The sequence below is a fragment of the Lithobates pipiens genome, unplaced genomic scaffold (genome assembly GCF_037356315.1).
Source record: "Lithobates pipiens isolate NorthernLeopardFrog02 unplaced genomic scaffold, aLitPip1_a1.2 Scaffold_8, whole genome shotgun sequence".
NCBI classification, from domain to species: Eukaryota; Metazoa; Chordata; class Amphibia; order Anura; family Ranidae; genus Lithobates; species Lithobates pipiens.
The window spans coordinates 534717255-534744241 of NW_027507903.1; the positions used below are offsets into that span (position 1 = coordinate 534717255).

Here is a 26987-nt window from a genome sequence, read left to right on the forward strand (position 1 = left end):
GAGCATCAGCTCCTTGCTCAGGGAGCTCTGAAAATCTCAGCCATCGGCAGCATTAAGAGTGATCAGCTCTCAGCTTTAGAGCGGATGGGGGACAGATGCAGCATCAGACCAAGAGATGCAGCATTCACCTAGTTAAAGGGGTTGTAAACCCTCATTTATTTTCACCTTAATGCATCCTATATGTTTTACTTACCTGAGCCCTGGAACTTGACCAATAGGAATGCGCTGTCTCTGCACTGGGTTCTTGGCTCTTGATTGGATATATTGCAGCCATTGGCTCTCGCTGCCGTCAATCAAAATTTAATGATGCGGGTGCTGTGGGGCGGGGCCAGAGTCATACATTTGGCAGCTATGGACTTCGGATGCTGGACTTGGGAGTGCGCCCGCAAGGTAACCCCCTTCGGGAGAGCGCTTCTCCTAGGGGGTTATCTGACGCGAGAGATGCCGAGGGACCCCAGAAGAGGAGGATCAGGACCATTCTGTGCAATATGAGCTGCCCAATGGAGGCAAGAATGATATTTTTGTTATTAAAAAAATATAACTAACCCTTACAATCACTTTAAGTATGATTCTAAACAAAAAAAATATTCCATACTTCTCTTTTGAGTAAGGGCAGATTATTAACGTAGTATCTACTCCCTGGAATCCATTTGCCACTAGCTCAGGCATGCAGGCAAGAGGATAGGCTTAGCTGTGAAACCCCTCCTCCAGATGAAATAAAAAAAAAAAAAAAAAAAAAGGTAATGAAGACTTCTAGGATTTATGACAACATTTTGGCCAGGAAGCGATTAAATTATAAAAAAAAGAAATAAAAAAAAAAAGTTTAAAAAGATGAAAATATAATTTGCCTTCCTATCCATTTGCCCATGCTAGCAGCAGAAAGATTAAAAAAAAAAAATAGGTAATGTTGAGTGGGAGAGTTTAGTTTGACTTTAGGGCCAGTACACACCATAGAAACGCAGTCTGGATGCGTTTCAGACGCTTTTCTGCAGGCGTGTTTTTGTAGCATTTTTGATGCAGTCCAGTGCATTTTGTTCCCCCCCGCTTTTATCTTAACCTTAAATAAGGACGTGTGTGTTCCAGTGGGTTTCACAGCGTTCCGGTACAGTCCAGGAAAAAACTTTCTACTTTTTTCCTGGAACTGGAATGCACTGGAACTGCAAGGACTGGTGTGAAGTATGCCATTGAAAACCACATAACCTACTTTCCATGCGTTTTTGATGCAGAAAAAAATAAACACACTGGACTGCATGTGGTCTGAACTGGACCTTAAAGAAAACACTGCTGTATTTACCTGTAAACAATGTCTGACTTCCACTGGCACAGGCTCTCCTGAGCGCATGCTCTCTGTGAACCAACTGATGTCCAGGAAATGTGGACACTTCTGTCCATCTGCACTTTGCACCTGTCTTCCAGTCTTCTTCTCTATCCAGCTGAGGACATCAGTGAGAGAATTCTGTTCCGACACTACATGTGTCACCACATCACTGCAAAACCAACCATTAGGACCCACAGCTACATTACACCAATCAACAAAACTCAAAGAAACAGTAACAGTTTCAATCATTACTCAGCAATTATGGCATGTACTTATTTTTAAGAATAAAAAAAAAAAAAAAACAACAATAACATGAAAAAAAAAAAACGCGATCTGCCCTTATTCTTGCTTAACAAAATTGTAGAATACAAAATCCATATATAGATTAATACATAACTATATCTATTCTATTATATTAGCCATCTAATGATATACTGTATCTGGCGTCTCCCTGTATGAAGTCATAAATACAAATAGCAGCACCATACTGGAATTGGTCGGACCTCCTGACTGATCACACCAACATGGATAATATGTGTTCTACCAACACTCACAAGCTTGTCATCGTGTGAAACATGTCAGGAACACACAGGGATATACCGTATCATAAGGCATGTAATAAACATATAGCAACTGGTGCAAACATTTAAAAGAAACATTCATGCACCAACAGAAAGGCTCGGTTCACACAGGGGGCGATGCGAGGCGACACGACTTGCCGCGCCGCGACCTGCCGCGACCTCAGCGGCGACTTGCAAATGACTTCTGTATAGAAGTCAATGCAAGTCGCCCCGAGGTCGCCCAAAAGTAGTACAGGAACCTTTTTTCTAAGTTGGAGCGACTCGAGTCGCTCCTCTTAGTACGGTTCCGTAGTACAGAACGGGGGCGACTTGTCAGGTCGCGGCACGGCAAGTCGTGTCGCCTCATGGTCGCCCCCTGTGTGAACCGAGCCAAACAGTCTTCCCAGAGCCTCGGATATCATGATGTCATAACCCAGCCAATACGTGTAAACAACATTAGAGTATAAAACGATTACAAACACAATGTCTACAATATATTTTCACATGCGCACAGGGGATCCATTGTTAGAGTTAAAGCTTGTGTGTAACCCAGCATGTTATACTCCTGATAGTACCTGCTGTACCATGTACTTGTATGAGAAAGTATCCGGTTCTCTTTGTATTGCTTCCTTTATGTGAAATTCCTGCTGTTCTTGCCAGTCCCCTTGCTTTCCTATTAAAAAACTGACCACACTAAGGCTCGATTCACATCCATGCATGTTGCTTTTGAGCATTACTGTGGCGCTTTTTGCGGGTTTTTTTAACGTGATTTTGCTGTGACGCAATAAATGCTTTTCTGCAGCTTCTCCATTGAAACAAAAAAAAAAAAAACAGTTTTGCATTTACAAAAGTCCCTGACCCTTTCCAAAAACAGAGAGGCACAAAAATGCATCCATGTAAAAAAAAAAAAAATAAAAAAAAAAAAAAAAAAGTCCTGCGTTTCTGCAAAAAAGCATGAAACATGAAAGCAATGGTGTGAATAGAGCCTAAAGAAGAACACACAGTGGTCAGTTCTCTAGCTATGGAGGAATGTGATCACTTAAAAAAAAAAAATAATAATAATATAAAAAAATATTTATAAATACCTTTTTTTTTATTATCTATACAAAATTGTTTTGCCTTTACTTTCTATTTCAAACTGAATGGGTTATTTTACAAGGTGATCGTTTATCACTTGGCAACCATTTGGTTTCTACACATTGGAATAGCAATTCCATATTCTGCTATCCAGTTACTATGCTAGAACCATATGAAGCCACAACACAAAAATCACATTTGGTTCCTGTCCAGGCATATGCACACATGCAGCCCAACAGCTGTCTGCGCATGCGCACCAAGCCAGGTCCTCGTTAGGCAACCAGGAACGCAGATTAGTAAATACAATGTAATCCAAAATGATTCAACTTTTTAACCGATTCCAGACCAGCGCACACCAATGTACGTCGGCAGGATGGCACAGACAGGCAAATGGGCGTACAGGTATGTCCCTTTAAATTTGCCACCATGCCATTGCATGCGAGCCACCGGCCGGGACCTCCGCGAGTCGGGTCGTGGGTCCTGTGGACTTGATCGCCGTGGGGATACCCGCAATCGTCTCACAGGGAGATGCTAATTGTAAACAAGCATCTCCCCGTTCTGCCTAGTGAGTGTCACAGATCTCTGCTCCCTGTGATTGGGAGCAGAGATTAGTGAAATGTCACATGTAGCCACAACCCCACCACAGAAACACACCCCAGGACACACTTAACCCTTATCCTGCCCCCTAGTGGTTAACCCCTTCACTGTCAGCGTCATTTACACAGGAATCAGTGCATTTGTATAGCACTGATTGCTGTATAAATGACAATGTCCCAAAAATGTGTCAAAAATGTCCGATGTGTCTGCCATAATGTCGCAGTCGTGATAAAAATCTCAGATCGCCGCCATTACTAGTAAAAAAAAAAAAATTATTAATAAAAATGCCATAAAACGATCCTCTATTTTGTAAACGATATAACTTTTGTGCAAAGCAAACCAATCAATAACTGCTTATTGAAGAAAAAAAAAACTACCAAAAATATGTAGAATACATAATCGGCCTAAACTGAGGGAAAATTTATATATATATATATATATATATATATATATATATATATATATATATATATATATATATATATATTATTTTTTTGGGGGGGGGGATATTAATTATAGCAAAATGTAAAAAATAATGTGTTTTTTTTCAAAATTGTCGCTCTTTTATTTTTTATATCGCAGAAAATAAAAACTGAAGGGGTGATCAAATACCACTAAAACAAAGCTCTATTTATGGGGAAAAAAAAGGACATCAATTTTGTTTGGGAGCCACGTCGCACGCAAAAAGTGCTCTGGTCAGGAAGGGGGCAAATTCTTCCGGGGCTGAAGCGGTTAACATTGATTAACTTTACCAAGTCCAAAGCAATGGCAGTAGGAGTACCACAGCTCCTTCTTTCAAGGAGTTTTACATTAAAATGGACAAAATTTCCACGGAAATATCTAGGGATGTATATCCCCCCTACACTCACAAATTTGACCTAAATTTCCCTCCACTGCTGAAAAAAACGTTTTTTTCAACAAATAGAGCTTTATTTTGGTGGTATTTGATCACCTCTGCGGTTTTTATTTTTTGCGCTATAAACAAAAATAGAGCGACAATTTTGAAAAAAAAAAAAAACACATTATTTTTTACTTTTTGTTATAATAAATATCCCCCAAAAATATATAAAAAAACATTTTTTTCCCATCAGTTTAGGCTGATACGTATTCTTCTACATATTTTTGGTAGAAAAAAAAAATCCCAATAAGCGATTGATTGGTTTGCGCAAAAGTTATAGCATTTACAAAATAGGGGATAGTTTTATGGCATTTTTATTAATATATTTTTTTTACTAGTAATGGCGACGATCAGCTATTTTTATTGTGACTGCGACATTATGGCGGACATATCGGACATTTTTGACACATTTTTGGGACCATTGTCATTTATACAGCAATCACTGCTATACAAATGCAGTGATTCCTGTGTAAATGACACTGGCAGTGAAGGGGTTAACCAGTGGGTGGCAGTGTAGGGGTTAAGTGTTCCTAGGGGTGTGTTACTAACTGTGGGGGGGTTGGGCTTTCATTTAGTGAACACTGATCTCTGCTTCAATCACATGGAGCAGAGATCAGCATCACTAGTTGCTAGGCAGAATGGGGAAATGCTGTTTACAACGGCATTTCTCCATTCAGCCGCCCCATGAGACGATCGTGGTTACACCCGCGGCGATCGAGTCCGCGGGACCCGCGACCGGACTCACGGGGTCCCGACCGGCACGCGAGCGCGCTGCCAGTGGCGCACTTACAATGGCAGGGTGGCATTAAAGATTGGACGTACCTGTACGCCATTCTGCCGACGTACATCAGCGTGCGCCGGTCGGGAACCGGTTAAAACAAACACAGGCATTATTTTCTGACTTCATTTGGGCACACAAACGACCAAGCCTAAACAGCTAAGACAGCTCTCGTTACCCAAACAATTTGGAGGACTAGCAGTACTGGAGCTACGTACATATTATCAAGCAAATGCATTTGAGTAGACTTATTGACTGGAATCGTCACCAGGGTATTAAACTATGGCCTCAACAGGTACAGTCGGAGAGAGCGACTTACCTCTCGATAGGGCACCCTGGTGTTTTGTTGCCAAAAACGATGAAAAATCACCCCGATTGGCTAGACAGCTGACTTTGCTCCACCTCTTCACCCAAGCCTCTCTTAAGTCGATACACTCACCACTTTTTCCGATACTAGGGAACCCACTTTTTACAAACGGGTTGTCAGGACACACCATTTCACACTGATGAAACAGACATTGGCCATCGATTTCTGATCTCACAAACTATACTGGATCCTTTCGCCTGGATATTTGGAGAGATCTCCAACTCAGCCACTTTCTCAAATCCTTGCCACTTGCAGGGAACTTCTGTCAGACTTGACCACTTTGGAAGAATATTGCTCGGAAGAGGGCACTATGCCACACAGGGCTGACTTAATAGCATCATGGGCCCCTGGTCCAAGTAATGCTCTGGGGCCCTTACCATGGAGACAGCGCAGGTAAACAGACATCAAGTAGGTAGAAGGCAGACAGGCGAAGCTTACCCTTTTGGGCAGAGCTCCACTTTAACTACATGAACATTCTGTACAGCAAAGAAACAGTGGGAAAATACTACATAAAGTAACAAAGCTGTCCTGTGCATATAATATATCTGCTAGAATGATGCTCAGGACAGTTGTAACAATTATAGACACGGCCGCCAATAAAAATCATAAGGCACCATCCACCCTGACAGTGCCTAAGATACTCCCAACATTGTAACCCCCCTCTACATCTTATATACATCCAGCACTCCTAACTCCACCCAACCCCCCTGCACACACACACACACACACACACGTTTACCCCTAATATTGTTAACATGTTACCACCTCCACACCCCCCTGGATTCTCAACCCCAAATAACTCCCCAGTACTCTGACACTTCTACACCCCAGATATCCCCCCAGCACTGAGACCCCTCTGATATCCCCCAGGACCATTATTCCATCCATGTAGTACCCACTTTTCCAGTGGAGATACAGTGCATGTGAACTTTTGGCCAGACTCCACCAGCACTGTGACAAGGACTCATCTATACCAATCAAGTCATGCAAGCAGAAGGAGGGGTGGAGGAGAGAGCATCCCTCTGGACATTCCAAGCCCTTCGGTGAAAACAGTGTTGGACAGCTGGGCTTACCATGACATCATCCACAATGCCACTTCCACAGGCGGGCTATCAGTGCTACCGACTCAAGCTCCCACTCTAGATCCTACCCCATGGCCTCTGATTCCTGAGCAATCAAGCTGCATGGGGTGGGGTCAGAGCATCCCTGGTGCTCAGGCCCTGCCCCTCCCTCCTGGCTGTGAAATGGGTATCGTTCTGCACAGCACAGCGCACTGCTGCCAGCCTGCCTCCCCTGTGAACACATCACTCCCAGTGCCATCATGGGGCCCCCAATTTTCAAGCAGCGTGGGCTCAAAGAGCAGCTTCTTTGGGAAAAGTGCAGGGGCCCCCCATGCAGCTGGGGCCCCTGGGCAGTGCCCAAGTGTGCCCTTTCATTAAGACAGCTCTGATGCCACATACCAACTGCTGATTGCACCCCCAGAGAATCAACTACAAGGTCTTAAAACGTGGGGCCTACAGGACCTAAATCGTACAGTTTGCATCACAGACAACATATTGTACGAATCACATATAAATCCTCCATCTGTACGAGAATACAGGAGACTAATGTTAACATTCTAACCAGGTGGTCCAATACACCTGCAAAGTTACACAAGATCTTTCCCTCGTCCTCAGATCACTGCTGGAGGTACCCTCTTGGAGCTACATGCCAGATTCATAGCAGCTGGCCTAATATATTTAGATTACCTGGCGTGCATTGCTGACCAGGGGAAATCTGTTATATTACTCCTGGATTCACCAGGTACCTGCAGACCACTTCATATCCCATCCAGTTAACCCTTTAGGAATGTGTAAGTTGTTTAGTGGTAGAAATAGCCTGTAAGATACAATTTGTGTCTAACAACTCTTTACTATATTTATCCTTATTGATGGATTTATAGTGAGGAGGCTGGCAACTAAATGTTGCAATAGCCAAAGCATAAAAGAAGAGCTGTGGACATTGGTCTACCTAAAGCTTTGGGGCTATTTGTTCCCAGACCTAAGGGCAAGGATAGTAGCATCCTGTATTGGGAGAGAGAGTCCTACCTCAATGCCCAGAAAGCACATGGCCGCTAGTAGGGATTCTGTTGCTAATCTTCCAAGGCAAAAAAAGGGAAGTACTCACCATTGTTGTCTTTCCTTTTGCCACAGCCACAGCGTTTGCTTTTCTCTCCTCAAAGTCACATGAGAAGAGGATAGCGGCCAAAAATCCCCCCCTTCCAAGTTGCTGTCCCAAATAGTGAGCTTCCAAGCTGTGTGCACTGCACCAGTAGCATGCCCACACACCTCTTCTGGGATCAAAACTTATTTTAAAAGGAAGGGTAGGCCGGGGCTATTACCCTCTTTAGGGGCGAGTTGCTCTGAGTCTACCCTCTGAGGTGTGGGTACAGAGGTGCGAAAAGATTGAATAGTGGCCAACATTTCCTCTTGAACAGATTTAAGAAAATCTTAACCCTGAGGCCTCTTTTTCAGCCAGTTTGTTAATACACCTATAACAAAATGGTTTGGTTTAGACAATCTTTCCCCACAGTTAACGCACTTTTTGCTGGCACTAGTGCTAGCGGATGTAGAAGGAAGTTTGTCAAAGACCCCTGTGCTCCGCTTGGGGAATCTGCAAGAGAAGAGTAACCAACAGTTACTCTTCCTGCCCCCTGTATCGTGGCTGCAAGCCCCCATCCCCAGAGGTGAGAGCATGGGCGTTCACTAGGGATTACTTCTTAATCTGGTGTCACCCCAGCACCCAAACAGCACTTTACAGGCCCCGGCTTGCACTTGCCTGCAGCCACCTGTGCTGCCTTTCCATCCTTGAGGTGAGCTCAGATAGACGTTTAGCTCCTTGCAGCTTGCTGAGCCCTGGTGAGCCTCCACAGCCACTCGGGTCCAGAGTCTCCTCCACGCTTTAAGTCCACTGCTGGGTCACGCTGGACATGCTCCACACTCTTCCTGCTCTGACGGGAAGTTTCAAACCGAGAATGAGGCTTGGAGCACGCCAAATCTTCCCCTTGGTGTCTTACATCATTTGGACTTCAGCAAAAATGGCGCTCGCTGCATCAGGTAAAGACAGGAGACCCGAGCTGCTGAGTGGCATGCAACAGCAGGGGTTGGAATATGCCCAGACTGCCTGCACAAATGCCGTTGGGGGAGACCAGTGAGAAGCTCTGAGGTGGCAGGTTAGCGCAGCCCTCACCAGCATTCCTAAACCTGGCTCACAGGGGTACCATCCGACTCTTTTTAGTCTTCTGGTCAAAGAAAAAAAAAAGTTTTGCTGTGGGAGAAACACAATACTGAGGGACAAGGGGTGAGGTGGGCCTTTTTAACCACTTTCAGACCGGACCAATTTGCTGGTCAAAGACCAAACCACTTTTTGCGATTCGGCACTGCGTCGCTTTAACTGACAATTGCGCAGTCGTGCGACGTGGCTCCCAAACAAAATTGACGTCCTTTTTTTCCCACAAATAGAGCTTTCTTTTGGTGGTATTTGATCACCCCTGCGGTTATTTTTTGTGCTATAAACAAAAAATAGAGCGACAATTTTGAAAAAAACGCATTATTTTTTACTTTTTGTTATAATAAATATCCCCCAAAAATATATAAAAAAAACATTTTTTTCCCTCAGTTTAGGCCGATACGTATTCTTCTACATATTTTTGGTAAAAAAAAAAAAAAAAAAAAAAAATCGCAATAAGCGATTATTGATTGGTTTGCGCAAAAGTTATAGCGTTTACAAAATAGGGATAGTTTTATAGCATTTTTTTTTTTTATTTTTTTTTTTTTACTAGTAATGGCGGCGATCAGCGATTTTTATTTTGCGACTGCGACATTGTGGGGGACCCATCGGACATTTTTGGGACCATTGTCATTTATACAGTAATCACTGCTATATAAATGCAGGGATTCCTGTGTAAATGACACTGGCAGTGAAGGGGTTAACCAGTGGGTGGCAGTGTAGGGGTTAAGTGTTCCTAGGGGTGTGTTACTAACTGTGGGGGGGGTTGGGCTTTCATTTAGTGAACACTGATCTCTGCTCCAATCACATGGAGCAGAGATCAGCGTCACTAGTTGCTAGGCAGAATGGAGAAATGCTGTTTACAACGGCATTTCTTCATTTGGCCGCTCCGTGAGACGATTGCGGGCATGCCTGCGGCGATCGAGTCCGCGGGTCCCGCGACCGGACTCACGGGGGTCCCGAACCGGCGGCGCGCTCCCGATGGCAGGGTGGCAAATTTAAAGGGACGTACATGTACGCCCATTTGCCTGCCCGTGCCATTCTGTCGACGTGCATCGTCGTGCGCTGGTCGGCAAGTGGTTAAACAGCTGTGAACTGATTGTGTTTCCTGTAGGGTGAAGCCTCTCCTGTGTTGCCATTCTGGAAGCTGAGATTAGAAATTAAATTTCTGGGGGATATTCTGTGTACAGAACACCTCCAGGTAGCCATACTGCATTGATTTTTACAGAAATTTACAGCGCCGCAGACTGAAAAAGAAATGTAATTTTAATAACATTAAATTGCAATATGATTTGTTTTGCAATTGTAAATGCTATATTGTTTATTTGTGATTTCTTTTTTTTCTCTCAAAAGCTGAATTACCCTTAAACACTGCAAACTTCTTTTACTGATGTAATGCCTCCTTTTTTAAATGTACCTGTACTCCTGTACCACAGTGAACCCTTTCCTCTGTGCCAGTGCTGTAAGGAAGCCCAGTCGTGCTGCTCCCATCCTGCGTTCCACCAAGAATATGCAGACTCCAGGAAATAAGCCAGCTGAAACTTCTAGATCTTTGAGAACCGGAGTTTCCTTCTTTCTCTTCTTCAAAGGGATCGGAAACATTGCAGGGCCTAAGTAGACTGAAAACATAACAGGGAATTGACTAAAGTCCATTCTCAAACTGATATGATAAAAAAAAAAAAATAAATAAAAAAAAAAAAAAAAAACACACCACACACACACACACACACACACACAAGAGGGCGCAACTCCTCATGCATTACCAAACGCACAATTCATTGATTCCCCAATATCAAATGAATACTGAAAGCAGGCATGTAACTCATATGCTTCAGCTTGGGCAGCGAGTCCAATCATGAGCACATCTGATTGAAAAGTTAACGCATTTCGGGAGTCAAGCTCTCGTCCTCGGAGCTGAACTAGCCGTGTCATGTGAATTCCTAAATGGTCACAGATCATCAGTAGCCTGCCTGCCTACCAACAAGCCAGTGGGAGGAGCCTGACGTTATACACCCATAGCTGCTAGAATGCAAGCAGGCTCAATCCACACACAATGCACAGCTGACACCTCCCACCACATGATGGGGACAAAAAAAAAAAGAATAAAAAAAAAATTAGAGAGAGATTATATATTTTACACACACACAATGCCTTGAAGAAGTATTCAAACACCTTGAAATGTTCCCCATTTTGTCATGTTACAACCAAAAACGTAAATGTTTTTTATTGGGATTTTATGTGATAGACCAACACACAAAGTGACACAATTGTGAAGTGGAAATAAAATGATAAATGGTTTTCAAATTTATTCTTTACAAATAGTATTTTTGAGAATGTCTCTACCAGCTTTGCACATCTAGAGTGACATTTTTGCCCAATATTCTTTGCTAAAAAGCTCAAGCTCCATCAGATTGGATAGAACAGCAATTTTCAAGTCTTGCCACATGTTCTCAATTGGGTTTAGGTCTGGACTTTGGGCCATTCTAACAAATGAATATGCTTTGATCTAAACCATTCCATTGTAGCTCTGGCTGTATGTTTAGGGTCTCTGTCCTGCTGGAAGGTGAACCTCCACCCCAGTCTCAAGTCTTTTGCAGACCAACAGGTTTTCTTCTAAGATTGTCCTGAATTTGGCTCCATCCATCTTCCCATCAACTGTGATCAGCTTCCCTGTCCCTGCTGAAGAAAAGAATCCCCACAACATGATGCTGCCACCACCATGTTTCACGGTGGGGATGGTGCGTTTAGGGTGACGTGCAGTGGCCGTTTTCTGCCAAACATAGCATTTTTCTTTTAGGCCAAAGAATTAAATTTTGGTCTCATCTGACGAGAGCACCTTCTTCCACATGTTTGCCATGTCCCCCAAACGGTACTTCTTATGGCTTCCTTTCAACAATGGCTTTCTTCTTCCCACTCTTCCATAAAGACCAGATTTGTGGAGTGCGCGACTAAAAGTTGTCCTGTGGAAAGATTCTCCCACCTGAGCTGTGGATCTCTGCAGCTCCTCCAGAGTTACCATGGGCCTCTTGGTTGCTTCTCTGATTAATGCTCTCCTTTCCCCGCCTGTCAGTTTAGGTGGACGGCCATGTCTTGGTAGGTTTGCAGTTGTGCCATATTCTTTCCATTTTTGGATGATGGATTGAACAATGCTCCATGAGATGTACAAAGCTTAAGTTATTATTTTATTATTATAACCTAACCCTGCTTTAAACTTTTCCACAACTCTATCCCTGACCTGTCTGGTGTGTTCCTTGGCCTTCATGATGTGGTTTGTTCACTAAGGTCCTCTTAAACCTCTGAGGGCTTCACAGAACAGCCGTATTTATACTGAGATTAAATTACACAGGTGGACTCTATTTACTAATTAGGTGACTTCTAAAGACAATTGGTTCCACATTTTTTGATTTTAGCTAGGGGGTATCTGAGTAAAGGGGGCTGAATACAAATGCACGCCACACTTTTCAGATATTTGTAAAAAATTTGGAAAACCCATTTATCATTTTACTGCTACTTCACAATTATGTGCCACTTTGTGTTGGTCTATCACATAAAATCCTAATAAAACACATTTATGTTTTTGGTTGTAACATGACAAAATTTTAAGGGGTATGAATACTTTTTCAAGGCACTGTACATATACACACACTGGCGTTACTTTGTATAATCTGACTGCCTGGTCACCAGAAGTACTCCTGAAGCAGCTATGCCAGTAAATGTGTGGTGGTTGTTACTTGCAAACTATGAATGTATCCACATCATTGAGAAACAGGCAAAGGGTGTCCACCAGGAGGTGCGTCATCAGATCTTATAATTAAGGTACACACAGACAACTCAGTTTACCCTATTATAGCCACACTTGCTCTAAGGCTCAGTTCCCACCGGTGCGCTGTCTGACAATCGGATGTTATTCGCACCACACTGCAGTGCACATCCAATGCGATGTCTGTGCGGTACGAACTGAACTCACATCACATTCGTACCAAACTCACACAGTACCCTTTTTTGGTGCGCACCAGAATCAGTTGGCATGGGTGTTCACACACCCATGCGATGTGATCCCTGTCTGAATTGACAGTTCGCACTGCGATATGCAAACTGATTTGGGGGTGTCATTAACTTTCTATTGACACACCTAGCAGTTTGCACATGGCAGTGTTAACTGCGTGCAAGTCAGGTGTGATGCAGGAACAGTGGATTTGCAGGGTTTTCGCATCGCACCAATGTGAACCGAGCTGAAGGACAACAATGCAGAGTAAAATTTATCTTAGGGCTGCTAAATTTCCACTTAAAGAGAAATTAAACTCTGGAAGTTGAGCCCAAAGAAGGTAGGTAGAGGGCAAAGGACTAGTCACTAGTGCTGCCTGTGCTCTCCCTGCTGATTATTTTACTCCATTACTGACTTACCATGTCTTGCTTTTCACAGTGTCTCTGTATAGGGGTGGCCATCTTGGTGGAGGCAGGGCTTTGCTCCCCCACGTCAGAGCCTCCAGTGAGCAGCACAGTAGTGACATCACCAAATCCCACTCCAAATCTCTTGGAACTAGCAGTCAGAGGCAGCAGTGCCTTACATTTCACACTGCAGCTATACAGTACTGTACCTGTATGTGAAGAAGAGACTAAGCACCCTCTCATAGCAGAAAATTCAATGCAAGATTTATATTAAAAAAAAAAAAAGTATATTTTCCATGATGCAGGCTTGTGCACAATTAACACTTCTAATGTCCCCGTATAGCACAGATTTTCTATTTATTTATTTTTATTTTTTTTAAAGTGGTTGTATAGTCAATTTTTTTACTTTTACCTACAGGAAAGCCTATAAGGCTTACCTATAGGTAAAAAAAATATCTCCTAAACCTGTACGGTTTAGGAGATATTCCCCTCGGTATGCGCCGCTGACTGCAGCGGCGCATGCGCACAAGGGGATTCTCGTCTGAAAGCCCGGCAGTCGCCTGACCCTTCCGGGATGAAATCTCCTACGCGCATGCACGGGAGTGACGATATCGCGGCTCCGGCCACTCACAGCGCCAGAGTCGCGATACCCGGAAGAAACGCTGAGGGAGCATGTCAGCTCCCTCGGCGTGGATCGGGCCAGATGTTGGGGCCTCGTTCAAAGGTATTTCATAATGAGCTAGTATGTGGTGCATACTAGCTCATTATGCCTTTTCCTTTGCAGGTGGCAAAAAAAAACATTAGCGGGTATACAACCGCTTTAAGTTAAGCTCCACTCAAAAAAGCATTAGGACCACTTATCACATCCAGATACTTTTTATTTTTTACTGACAAGATTGATCTGCAATCTCCCCCCCCCCCCTTTTGGCCAAAATAAAGGGAACAAATACCTCACTGCACACAGTGAGCACCCAAACACATCTATGTTCTTGGGAAAAGCACAGCGATACACCAACATGGCTCAGCAATAGAGTAGCTCATACCATAGCACTGGTCCAGCTTGTGTGTGCTTACAGAGGGTGCAGTAATTGGCATCCTTGCTAGACATTTATCACCATGCTAAGAAATGGCCAGCCCTGAGAAAGAGCCAGAAATAAAGCCTGTCTCATACACCAGTGAATTCAGCATATTCTCTGCACACCTACCAGGATGTCTATCAAAATAAGTTCCCACACAATATGCAAATTTACACGCCACTGCAAAGATGATTCAAGCAACAAGCCATAGTGTTTGGGTAATGAATGAGCAATAATAAGCTTTCTGAAGTGTCAAGAGTTGTTCATGTAACCTTTGAAGAACGAGAGTAATAACTTACAAAGGGAAAAATCTTTTCACTTCATATATGGTAAATAGGGTGTGTACAAGTGGGGAACAAATCTGCTTATTTAGTCCTGCGTACAACAAAACAATGGCGCTTCAGAAATATTTAAAGTGGAACTGAAAGGAGACATGCACCCAAGTCACCTTACAAGAAGAACAAAAAAAATAACTGCTGCCCTAGACTGTTAGTTTTAGAAGATTTGATGATGTCATAACTGTGCTGCTTACAGTTCAGCTTGCTGGAGTGTTTGACCTGAGTAAGCAAAGCCCTGCCTCTACCAACATGGCCATCTCCATACAAAGACAGCGCACAACAAGACATGGCAAGTCAGTGATGGTGAAAAGACCAGTGGCAGAGAGGCCATAGGCAAAACCAGTGGACTAATCCTTTGCCCTCTTGGGTACAGCCACCAGATTTCATTACCTCTTTAATTCTAAATGAAAATATGTACACCATCAGATAACAGATAAGGCAAACAAAAGCTAGAAGATTTTAACATGAGGATCTTCACCAGCACACCTTGGTCTAATGATAATCTTGTCCTTGACTGGCATAAAATGACAGGCATCACAAGAGTTAGAAGATTTCAGTTGAAATTAAACTCATTGTAAAGGGTTAAGGCTAAAAAAAAAACTTAAACGTGCAGCATTCCCCACCCGAGCCCCATCTCGATCCAGCATTGTGAACAAGAGCAGCACCTCTCCTGGGTATCTCCATCCTCATTGGCTAAGACACAGTAGTGGAAGCCATTGGTTCCCACTGCTGTCAATCACAACCAGTAAGGAAGTAGCAGGGGGCAGGGCTGAGCTCTGTGTCTCTTAAAGCTGGGTTCCACCCATTTAAAATTCCGCAGCTACAAAAAGCGTAGCTGCTGGCTTTAAATAATCAGACTCTCACCTGCCCCACGGTCCAGCGATGTCGGTGCACAAAGCCTCGTTCCTCTCCCCCTCCTCTCTGCAGCTGTACTGGCATTCTAACGGTGGGCGCCTGGCTGTGGCTTCACTGCCGGGCGCAAGCCGTGCGCTGTGAATGGCCGAGCACTCTTCTGGGACCTGTGACGTGTTCCAGAAGACTGCAGGGAGGGAAAGAGGTGAACTTCCTCCTGGCGCCAGGGAAGGAAGTGAGAGCTAGGTGCCTGTAAACCTCACCCCAAAAAAGGTTAAAATGAACTTGTGCCCCGATGATGGATAATATTTTTACATATTCTTAGCAAGCAGTAGAAGAACTTTAAAGCCATCCCTGACCTTTCTAGTAGCATGAAATTAATTCTCAAAGATCACAACTAAGACTCTAAAGTCAGTTTCTAAACGCTTATACACATCTGCTGTGTGTTTATATTAGAGGGCGGGCATGTGGCCAAGAGTCTGTTGTAATAGAAGAGGTCTTCAAACCTTTCAGTACAAGGACCACGTATATGTATCACAAATGCACGGGCCAACAAAAAGTTTTAATAATGAAGGAAATAAATAACTTTAGAAAAGCGAAGTCCCTTACATCAAATCAGTGTCCCCATCAGAGTCCTACCTTACATCAGTGTCTCCATCATAGTCCCCATCTATCATCAGTCTCCCCTTTACATCAGTGTCTCCATCATAGTCCCCACCTTACATCAGTGTCCCCCCACCTTACATCAGAGTCCCTGTCAAAGTGTCCCCAGCAGAGTTTCCTTTATTACATCATGACTGTAGCTGTGCAGCAGCAGGGCAGGAGTCAGGCAATGAAGAAAACCCCATCATCCTGTGAATGCTGGGCTAAGCACGTCATTGCTTGCTAAGATGCCGGCAGTCCTAGCAAGCAATAGCATAGCGCAGTGGGGGGGAATCTGAGCTGGAGTACTCAGATAGGGTAAGTGAAGAACGTACACATCAGCTAATAAGCCGCATGAGGCCTAGAGGCAATTGTTTGGGGACCCCTGTAATAGATTGTAATTGGGGGAAAAAATAAATAATGTCAGTGCTTCCGTCATGAACTTTTAAGATTCACTTCTCTACAATGCCCATAGTTACTAAGGTGATTGGAGGTCTTGTTCTAAAAGTGCATTTATCGCTTGCTCGGAATTTGTAAATACTTTAGTATGCATAGTCTGGACACAGGTTAATTTGTCCAATTCCAGCTATACAGCTACATTTAAAATATTGTACATAAATAATTTTATCTGCCAAAATATATGTCTGGCTAGTATACATATAACATGGCAATCCATGGCTTAAATTTGAGAATGCGTGTTATAAGTGTTTTCTTCAGGTGAATGTCCACTTTAAGTGAGCAGGAGCGCATACAGCCCTAAGGACAATTACCATACGGTAAAGTGTCCATCCGCAGCATATTTCAGGCTGTCAGATTTTGACAGGCTGTTGGCAGCAGTGCTGAAAGCTGCACCTGAGCCTCCTGGCGACATGAAAATGCTGGAATTTGCCGTACCTGAGCTAAACACCCTGTGTGTATTTAGTCTAAGCCCTGGCTCACACCAGTGCAAATTGTCAGTTCAAAGTCGCATAACAAGTCGCACCCCCATTTGCAGCAATGTAACCCTTCAAATCGGTGCAGCTCAGTTACATTGAAAATGTTGCACTATTTCTGTGCGACTTGCATTGACCTCTGTTACATGAAGTCACGCAGAATGTCAGCAATTAAATTGCACGCAATACGTGGCTTTGAAGTCTCGATCTTAAACAGGGCTTAGAGACCTGATAGATGGCCAGTTCTGCAGCAGAATCATCTAGGTCTAGGTGACAGAACCACTTCCCTTAACAGGATTCTCTTGCTGGCATGGAAGGCTGCAGAATGTCACTCACTAGCAAGAGCGTGACTCCATAGGAAAAGGTTAATGATCTGTTGGTTATCCTGGCGCTGGGGAGTTATCACTAGACTTCCTATGGATCACTCATCTCACAAGGCCATGTCTCCCAGTTTGACAGGTGAGTGGAAAAGTGACCCCAAACGCACACTGTCTATGTTAGGGGGTGCTCACCTTTTAGACAAGTGGCTGTGTCCATGCAACTACTCTGTCCCTCTACCCTTACATGCACTGCCTGCATGTAGTACCTGGTGGCTCAAGGTAGACTCCTATCACTGACAAGAACTTAGCAGCCACAGGATCGCAGAAAAAACATTCACCTATTTTCACATGTTGCTCCCTTGATGGCTAGATAGGAGAGGCAGCTCAGGAAAACGCTGCAGAATGTCAGTCACCAGTAAGGATGAGCTCCGGCGTGTTCGCATACGCCACGTGCAGAGCCCATCGGGAAGTCGGTGCAGTGCTGTGCTAATCACAGGCATCGAGACATTGCCCCGATGCACGGCTGCAGATATTGGGCAATGTCTCACTGCCTGTGAATAGCGCAGAGCTACGACGACTTCCAGACGGGCTCTGCAAAGCGACTGCAGTTCCAAGTACACTTGTAATGCAAAGTAGATTTGCCTTTAGTAAATAAACCCCAGTGTCTTGTTCATTCAGCCAGTGAAGGAGCAACCCATGGCAGTAGAGGAGTATTTCACTTTCGTGTTTGCCCCTGCAAAGTGATCTTATCACTTGTAAAGCTGGCCATAGACGGCTTGACCGCTGGCCGATTCCCATTGAATGTGACAAAATTCAAGCAGCAGATGGACCTGCAAACTCCACCTAGCTCAACAAAAGTGGATTTTAAAATCCACTGTGCTAGGTGGCAAATGATCTACTGAAAAGTGACTGTCCCCTATCAGATGGAATCCCCATTCGGCCGCACTGTGGCTGTCTGAATAGACAATGGCGATCCCTCCAGCCACATGGTTAGTAGGGATGAGCTCAGGCGTGTTCGCATGGAACACGTGCAGAGCCCGCCAGGAAGTCGGCGCAGCGCTGCGCTAATCACAGGCAGTGAGACATTGCCCCGAGGTGCGGCTGCAGAGATCGGGCAATGTCTCACTGCCTGTGATTAGTGCAGCTCTGCGCCAACTTCCTGGCGGGCTCTGCACGTGTTCCATGCGAACACACCTGAGCTAATCCCTAATGGTTAGCATGTGTGGGAGAACTGACTTCTCACTAGAAAACTCCTCCCCCACTTGCTTGGGGAATGCAGCCATGTTGGATGTTAGACTGGAAATATGGGTGTGGTCCTAAAGGTGAACTAGACCTACAAACGAGCAGGCTACTCCAGCCCAGTGACATCATAATGTGAAAATGTCTCACTGCCTGTGATTAGCGCAGCGCCGAGCCAACGTCTTAGCGGGCTCTGCACGTGGAACGTGCGAACACGCCGGAGCTCATCCTTAGTCATAACCAACTTATAGGATGCTTTATTACAATGTATGGTGACACTGCAATGCCATTCTGGTGCCCCATCACACATCTACAGTGTGCTGTAACCCGTCAGTATGGTGCACCCAACACACCATCCATGTCCTCTGAAAATCACACAGGACCTGCTTCTTGCTGCTCAGAGGTGCATGGAGAGGACTTTCCTGGACTACCAAGAAGTGACCTGTGTCGTTATGAGCTCATCCCTACTGCCTGATTGGCTGCCTTAGCTTCACATCTCTGCTCTACAGAATAATCTCAGAGCCAGGTCCTCCACCTAGCACAGAGCCTAGAGCTACCTCACCCCCAGCTCTCCACACACTGCATGGCACCCTCAGGCCTCCCTCCATAACATTACATACCCAGGCCAACCCTTGTCATACATTCACACCAATAACACTTAACACTCTAAATCCCCCCCTCAGACCCATGTCCTCATACAATGATACCCCCCACTCTACCCTATGGACACTCACTACATCCGCACACACTCTGCTCTCTCACCCCACTGTGCAGCCAAAGAGACTTCCGGTTCCACCGTCACGCCCACTATGCTAATAGCCCGCATACAGAAAGAGGTCGCGTCAAGTACGGCCCCCGCCCCTTATGCTAATAAGCTTTGGTCCAGGAGACCTGCTGATACCGGTAAACCAACACTGTTAGCCCCGCCCGCAAAGCCGGCGATGTGCGAGCAGACCAGTACAGTTCTCTTTGGGGCCAGCAGGGTGCGCTGTGCGATATATACAATGCTGTACACGAGCCTATATAATACTGTACATCTTTCTTTGTACAATAGTGTATATGTGTAAGTGAGAGTCTGTATATCTGTATACAGAGGCTGTATACAGTACTGTATATGTGAGAGGCTGTATACAATACTGTAGATGTGAGAGTCTGTATACAATACTGTATATGTGAGAGTCTATACAATACTGTATATGCGAGAGGCTGTATACAATACTGTATATGTGAGAGTCTGTATACAATACTGTATATGTGAGGGTCTGTATACAATACTGTATATGTGAGAGTCTATACAATATTGTATATGTGAGAATCTGTATACAATACTGTATATGTGAGAGTCTATACAATACTGTATATGTGAGAGTCTGTATACAATACTGTATATGTGAGGGTCTGTATACAATACTGTATATGTGAGAGTCTATACAATATTGTATATGTGAGAATCTGTATACAATACTGTATATGTAAGGGTCTGTATACAATACTGTATATGTGAGAGTCTATACAATATTGTATATGTGAGAATCTGTATACAATACTGTATATGTGAGGGTCTGTATGCAATACTGTATATGTGAGAGTCTATACAATACTGTATATGTGAGAATCTGTATACAATACTGTATATGTGAGGGTCTGTATACAATACTGTATATGCGAGGGTCTGTATACAATACTGTATATGTGAGGGTCTGTATACAATACTGTATATGTGAAAGTCTGTATACAATACTGTATAGGTGAGGGTCTGTATACATTGCCTTGAAAAAGTATTCATACCCCTTGAAATGTCATGTTACAACCAAAAACGTAAATGTATTTTATTGGGATTTTATGTGATAGACCAACACAAAGAGCCCTTTCACACTGGGGTGCTTTGCAGGCGCTACAGCGCTAGAAATAGTGCCTGCAAAGCGCCCTTAACCACTTAAGGACCAGGCCTCTTTTTCAGATTTGGTGTTTACATGTTTAAAACAGTTTTTTTTGCTAGAAAATTACTTAGAACCTCCAAACATTTTATAATGTTTTTTTTCTAACACCCTAGAGAATAAAATGGCGGTCATTGAAATACTTTTTTTCACACCGTATTTGCGTAGCGGTCTTACAAGCGCACTTTTTTTGGAAAAAATTCACTTTTTTGAATAAAAAAATAAGACAACAGTAAAATTAGCCCAATTTTTTTTTAAATTGTGAAAGATAATGTTACGCCAAGTAAATTGATACCCAACATGTCACGCTTCAAAATTGCGCCCTCTCGTGGAATGGCGTCAAACTTTTAGCCTCAAAAATCTCCATAAGCAACATTAAAAAAATTCTACAGGTTGCATTTTTTGCATTACAGAGGAGGTCTAGGGCTAGAATTATTGCTCTCGCTCTACCAATCGCGGGCGATACCTCACATGTGTGGTTTGACCACCGTTTTCATATGTGGGCGCTACTCCCGTATGCGCTCGCTTCTGTGCGCAAGCTCGTCGTGACGGGTGTTTTTAAAAACCTTTTTTTTTCTTATTTATTTTAATTGATTTTGTTTATTTTTACACTGTTTTAAAAATAAATAAATAAATGGATCACTTTTATTCCTATTACAAGGAATGTAAACATCCCTTGTAATAGAAAAAAGCATGACATGTCCTCTTAAATATGAGATCTGGGGTCAAAAAGTCCTCAGATCTCATATTTGGACTAAAATGCAAAAAAAAAAAAAAGAAAAAATGACATTTAAAAAAAATATACCTTTAAGAGGTATGGGCGGAAGTGAAGTTTTGACGTCGCTTCCGCCCTCCTATGGTATAGAGACGAGTGGGGGCCATCTTAGCCTCACTCGTCTCCATACCCAGCTAGCGAAAGGACCCGATCGCCTCCGCCGCTACCGACAGCTCCGGTAAGCGGCGGAAGGTGCGGGAGGGCGGCGGGAGGGGAGGTGGCACCTCTCCCACCGCCGGTAGCGGCGCCTGAAGAGATGGACCGGCGCCTGAAGAGATGGACGTACATCGGCGAGCGCTGGTCGTTAAGTGGTTAAAGAGCCGCTCCTGTGTCTCCAATGTGACAGCCCCGAGGGCTTTTACACTGGAGCGGTGCGCTGGCAGGACGCTAAAAAAATTCCTGCTTGAAGAATCTTTGAAGTAGTGAAGGAGTGGTGTGTATACCGCTCCTGCCAATAGAAATCAATGGGCAGCGCGACTTGTGGGGTAAAAGCTCCCCCTAGCGGCCGAATAGTGCTGCGAAATTGACGGTAAAGCACCGCTAAAAATAGTGGCGCTTTACCGCAGATGCACCCACCGCCCCAGTGTGAAAGAGGCCAAGTGGGACATAATTGTGATGTGGAAGGAAAATTATAAATGGTTTTCATTTTTTTACAAATAAATATGTGAAAAGTTTGGCGTGCATTTGTATTCAGCCCCCTCTGAGTCAATACTTTGTAGAACTGCCTTTCTCTGCAATTACAGCTGCAAGTCTTTTTGGGATGTCACTACCAGCTTTGCACATTTTTTCCCATTCTTCTTTGCAAAATAGCTCACGCTCTGTCAGATTGGATGGAAAGAACAGCAATTTTCAAGTCTTGCCACAGATTCTCAATTGGATTTAGGTCTGAACTTTGACTGGGCCATTCTAACACATGAATATGCTTTGATCTAAACCATTCCATTGTAGCTCTGGCTGTTTGTTTAGGGTCGTTGTCCTGCTGGAAGGTGAACCTCCGCCCCAGTCTCAAGTCTTTTGCAGACTCTAACAGGTTTTCTTCTAAGATTGCCCTGAGTTTGGCTCCATCCATCGTCCCATCAGCTCTGACCAGCTTCCCTGTCCCTGCTGAAGAAAAGCATCCCCACAACATGATGCTGCCACCACCATGTTTCACAGTGGGGATGGTGTGTTCAGGGTGATGTTCATTGTTAGTTTTCGGCCACACATAGTTACATTTTGGTCTCACCTGACCAGAGTACCTTCTTCCATATGTTTGCTGTGTCCCCCACATGGCTTCTTGCAAACTGTGAACGGGACTTCTTATGGCTTTCTTTCAACAATGGCTTTCTTCTTGCCACTCTTCCATAAAGGCCAGATTTGTGGAGTGCACAACTGATGCCACGTACACACGACCGGCTTTCCCGTCTGAATAAACTCCGAAGGTTTTTCCGACGGAGCTCCACTGAAACTGTCTTGCGTACTCATGATCACAACAAAGTCCGATTGTTGAGAACGCGGTGACGTACAACATGTACAACGGGACTAGAAAAAGCAATCAGGATGACTGGAGGTTGGGACTTTAAATGAAGCAGGCAGGTGTAAAACATTTAAATTTATTGGAAAATCAATGGTAAGTTGCATGAGGATAGTCATGAGTACACCAAGAAGACCAATATATTCCATACATGGATAGACATACAGCAATAACAATTGACCACTAAAAATACAAATCACATTACAAGTGATCATTAAGTAAGTAAAACATATAGTTGGCATAAAACATGGCATATAGTAGCTCTATGCATTTCGTGGATTCATCCACTCTTCAGGAGCATGCACGTGGAAAACTGAATGCTGTAGTATAATAATAAGAATATCTGTAAGGTCTGACCCTGTCACGGAAAGCAGAGTTTAAAATAAAGTAATTAGAAGTAATATTGGCTAGGATGAACCCCCCCAAAACCACTCTCAAGAGTACTTACATTATCTGTATCTATGCAGTAGCAATGTGCCAAAATGAATCAGAATGACCCCACTAGACTAGAAAAAGGAAGTTCAATAGCCAGTAGCCAATAGCCTCCGTCTTGTACTTGCTTCAGAGCATGCGTCGTTTTTGGTTCGTTGGAACAGCATACAGATGAGCGGTTTTCCCGATAGGAATTGGTTCCGTCGGAAATATTTAAAACATGTTCTATTTCTAGGTCCTTCAGAATTTTCGTAAAAAAAAAAAAGTCAGATGAGGCATACACACGATCGGAATACAGTGCCTTGCGAAAGTATTCGGCCCCCTTGAACTTTTCAACCTTTTGCCACATTTCAGGCTTCAAACATAAAGATATAAAATTTTACATTTTTGTGAAGAATCACCAACAAGTGGGACACAATTGTGAAGTGGAACGAAATCTATTGGATATTTAAAACTTTTTTAGCAAATAAAAAACTGAAAAGTGGTGCGTGCAAAATTATTCGGCCCCTTTACTTTCAGTGGAGCAAACTCACTCCAGAAGTTCAGCGAGGATCTCTGAATGATCCAATGTTGTCCTAAATGACTGATGGTGATAAATAGAATCCACCTGTGTGTAATCAAGTCTTTGTATAAATGCACCTGCTCTGTGATAGTCTCAGGGTTCTGTTGAAAGCGCAGAGAGCATCATGAAGACCAAGGAACACACCAGGCAGGTCCGTAATACTGTTGTGGAGAAGTTTAAAGCCGGATTTGGATACAAAAAGATTTCCCAAGCTTTAAACATCCCAAGGAGCACTGTGCAAGTGATCATTTTGAAATGGAAGGAGTATCAGACCCCTGCAAATCTACCAAGACCTGGCCGTCCCTCTAAACTTTCAACTCAGACAAGGAGAAGACTGATCAGAGATGCAGCCAAGAGGCCCATGATCACTCTGGATGAACTGCAGAGAACTACAGCTGAAGTGGGAGAGTCTGTCCATAGGACAACAATCAGTCGTACACTGCACAAATCTGGCCTTTATGGAAGAGTGGCAAGAAGAAAGCCATTTCTCAAAGATATCCATAAAAAGTCTCGTCTAAAGTTTGCCACAAGCCACCTGGGAGACACACCAAACATGTGGAAGAAGGTGCTCTGGTCAGATGAAACCAAAATCAAACTTTTTGCCCACAATGCAAAATGATATGTTTGGCGTAAAAGCAACACAGCTCATCACCCTCAACACACCATCCCCACTGTCAAACATGGTGGTGGCAGCATCATGGTTTGGGCCTGCTTTTCTTCAGCAGGGACAGGGAAGATGGTTAAAATTGAGGGGAAGATGGATGCAGCCAAATACAGGACCATTCTGGATGAAAACCTGTTGGAGTCTGCAAAAGACCTGAAACTGAGATGGAGATTTATCTTCCAACAAGACAATGATCCCAAACATACAGCAAAATCTACAAAGGAATGGTTCACAAATAAACGTATCCAGGTGTTAGAATGGCCAAGTCAAAGTCCAGACCTGAATCCAATCGAGAATCTGTGGAAAGAGCTGAAAACTGCTGTTCACAAATGCTCTCCATCCAACCTCACTGAGCTCGAGCTGTTTTGCAAGGAAGAATGGGCAAGAATTTCAGTCTCTCGATGTGCAAAACTGATAGAGACATACCCCAAGCGACTTGCAGCTGTAATCGCAGCAAAAGGTGGCTCTACAAAGTATTAACGCAAGGGGGCCGAATAATTTTGCACGCCCCACCTTTCATTTTTTTATTAGTTAAAAAAGTTTCAAAAATCCAATAGATTTCGTTCCACTTCACAATTGTGTCCCACTTGTTGGTGATTCTTCACAAAAAATAAAATTTTTATATCTTTATGTTTGAAGCCTGAAATGTGGCAAAAGGTTGAAAAGTTCAAGGGGGCCGAATACTTTCGCAAGGCACTGTATATGATGAAAAGCTTCCGTCTGACTTTTTCCATCAGACATTCCGCTCGAGTGTATGCAGCATGATAGTTGTCCGGTAGACAGATTCTCCCATCTGAACTGTGATCTCTGCAGCTCCTCCAGAGTTGCCATGGGCCTCTTGGCTGCTTTAATGCTCTCCTTGCCCGGCCTGTCAGGTTAGGTGGATGGCCATGTCTTGGTAGGTTGTGCCATATATCTTACCATTTTCGGATGATGGATTGAACAGTGCTCCATGAGATGTACAAAGCTTGGGATTTTTTTTTCTAACCTAACCCTGCTTTAAACTTCTCCACAACTTTATCCCTGACCTGTCTGGTGTGTTCCTTGGCCTTCATGATGCTGTTTGTTCACTAAGGTTCTCTAACAAATCTCTAAGGGCTTCACAGAACTGCTGTATGTATACTGAGATTAAATTACACACAGGTGGACTATATTTACTAATTAGGTGACTTCTGAAGGCAATTTTACTCCTGTAATTCTACTATATTTTAGTTAGGGGTATTGGAGTAAAGGGGGCTGAATACAAATACATGCCACACTTTTCAGATATTTATTTGTAAAAAATTTGGAAAACCATTTATCATATTCCTTCCACTTCAAAATAATGTGTCACTTTGTGTTCGTCTATCACATAAAATCCCAATAAAATACATTTACGTTTTTGGTTATAACATGACAAAATGTGGAAAATGTGCCAAGGCACTGTACAATAGTGTACATGTGAGAGGCTGTATACAATAGTGTACGTATAGTGTATATGTCGGAGGCTGTATACAATAGTGTACATGTGGGAGGCTATATACAATAGTGTACATATAGTGTACATGTAGGAGGCTGTATACAATAGTGTACATGAGAGAGGCTATATACAATAGTGTACATGTAGGAGGCTGTATACAATAGTGTACATGTGAGAGGCTGTATACAATAGTGTACATATAGTGTACATGTAGGAGGCTGTATACAATAGTGTACATGTGAGAGGCTGTATACAATAGTGTACATATAGTGTACATGTAGGAGGCTGTATACAATAGTGTACATGTGAGAGGCTGTATACAATATTGTACATGTGCCCTGCAAGGCATGCCAGTCTTATTATTCAAATGGTGCTTATGGCTGATATCTGCTGCTTCCTCTTTGTCAGAATTAGAAGATGCAAATGGGATAACAATGCGCATTGTGCAGAAACAAGAGAACACACAATGCCAGGTCATATCACACTCGGCTCGCTTACTGACATGTAAATAGACAGAGGGCTGTCATAGAGTACGGAGCACAGGGAGCCATATCCTTCCATACACAGACTACATAGGGAGAAGTAGGGCTCCTCTGCACTGGCTGCCGCCATCTCCTCCAAGGTGAGACCCAGTATTATTATGTCTTCTTTTAGCTCTGTGTGTTCTTACAGCAAGCACAGCGGATTGCTGATAAATTTGGGAATCATAAGGCTTGGCAGGACTCCTGCAAAATAGTTTTGAATCAGTGACTTGGAAAGTATCAAAGCCAGAGCATCAGCCTGTGACAGCCAGATGACTAGCATTTTCAGAAGGATGGGTGAGAGATGGCAGCCTGCATAATGCACATCTGTAAGTACAGGTTTTACTTCAAAACCTAAATAGGCATCACTTTATTTTGTAAATCTTAAAGCCCAAATGCAGGAATTAGATAAAATCTACCCTTGCAGCCAGGCCCCTCATACTTCAAAGGGTAAATGTTACTTATGTCCATGGA

General features: G+C 43.6%; 2 protein-coding genes across 6 annotated transcripts in view; one reads left to right on the forward strand and one right to left on the reverse strand.

Annotated features, from left to right (window-relative positions):
- The window catches only part of POLM (DNA polymerase mu), a 152988-nt gene extending 133451 nt beyond the window's left edge, over positions 1 to 19537 (reverse strand). For 3 of the 5 annotated variants that reach the window (XR_013270368.1, XM_077469557.1, XM_077469556.1), the window contains exons 1-3: positions 10635 to 10836; positions 10280 to 10481; positions 1295 to 1487 (exon numbers count right to left, since the gene is read on the reverse strand). Coding sequence is in view for 4 of the 5 variants with exons in the window: in XM_077469557.1 (XP_077325683.1) it covers positions 1295 to 1487; positions 10280 to 10481; positions 10635 to 10821 (582 nt within the window). In the remaining variant the exon portion in view is untranslated. The other 2 variants (XM_077469558.1, XM_077469559.1) reach the window with 2 other exon arrangements.
- A 6946-nt stretch (positions 19538 to 26483) lies between these two features.
- SH2D6 (SH2 domain containing 6) overlaps positions 26484 to 26987 on the forward strand; it is a 72152-nt gene continuing 71648 nt past the window's right edge. The window contains exon 1 of the mRNA XM_077469562.1: positions 26484 to 26614. The gene's annotated coding sequence lies outside the window, so the exon portion shown is untranslated. The remainder of the gene's footprint in view (positions 26615 to 26987) is intronic.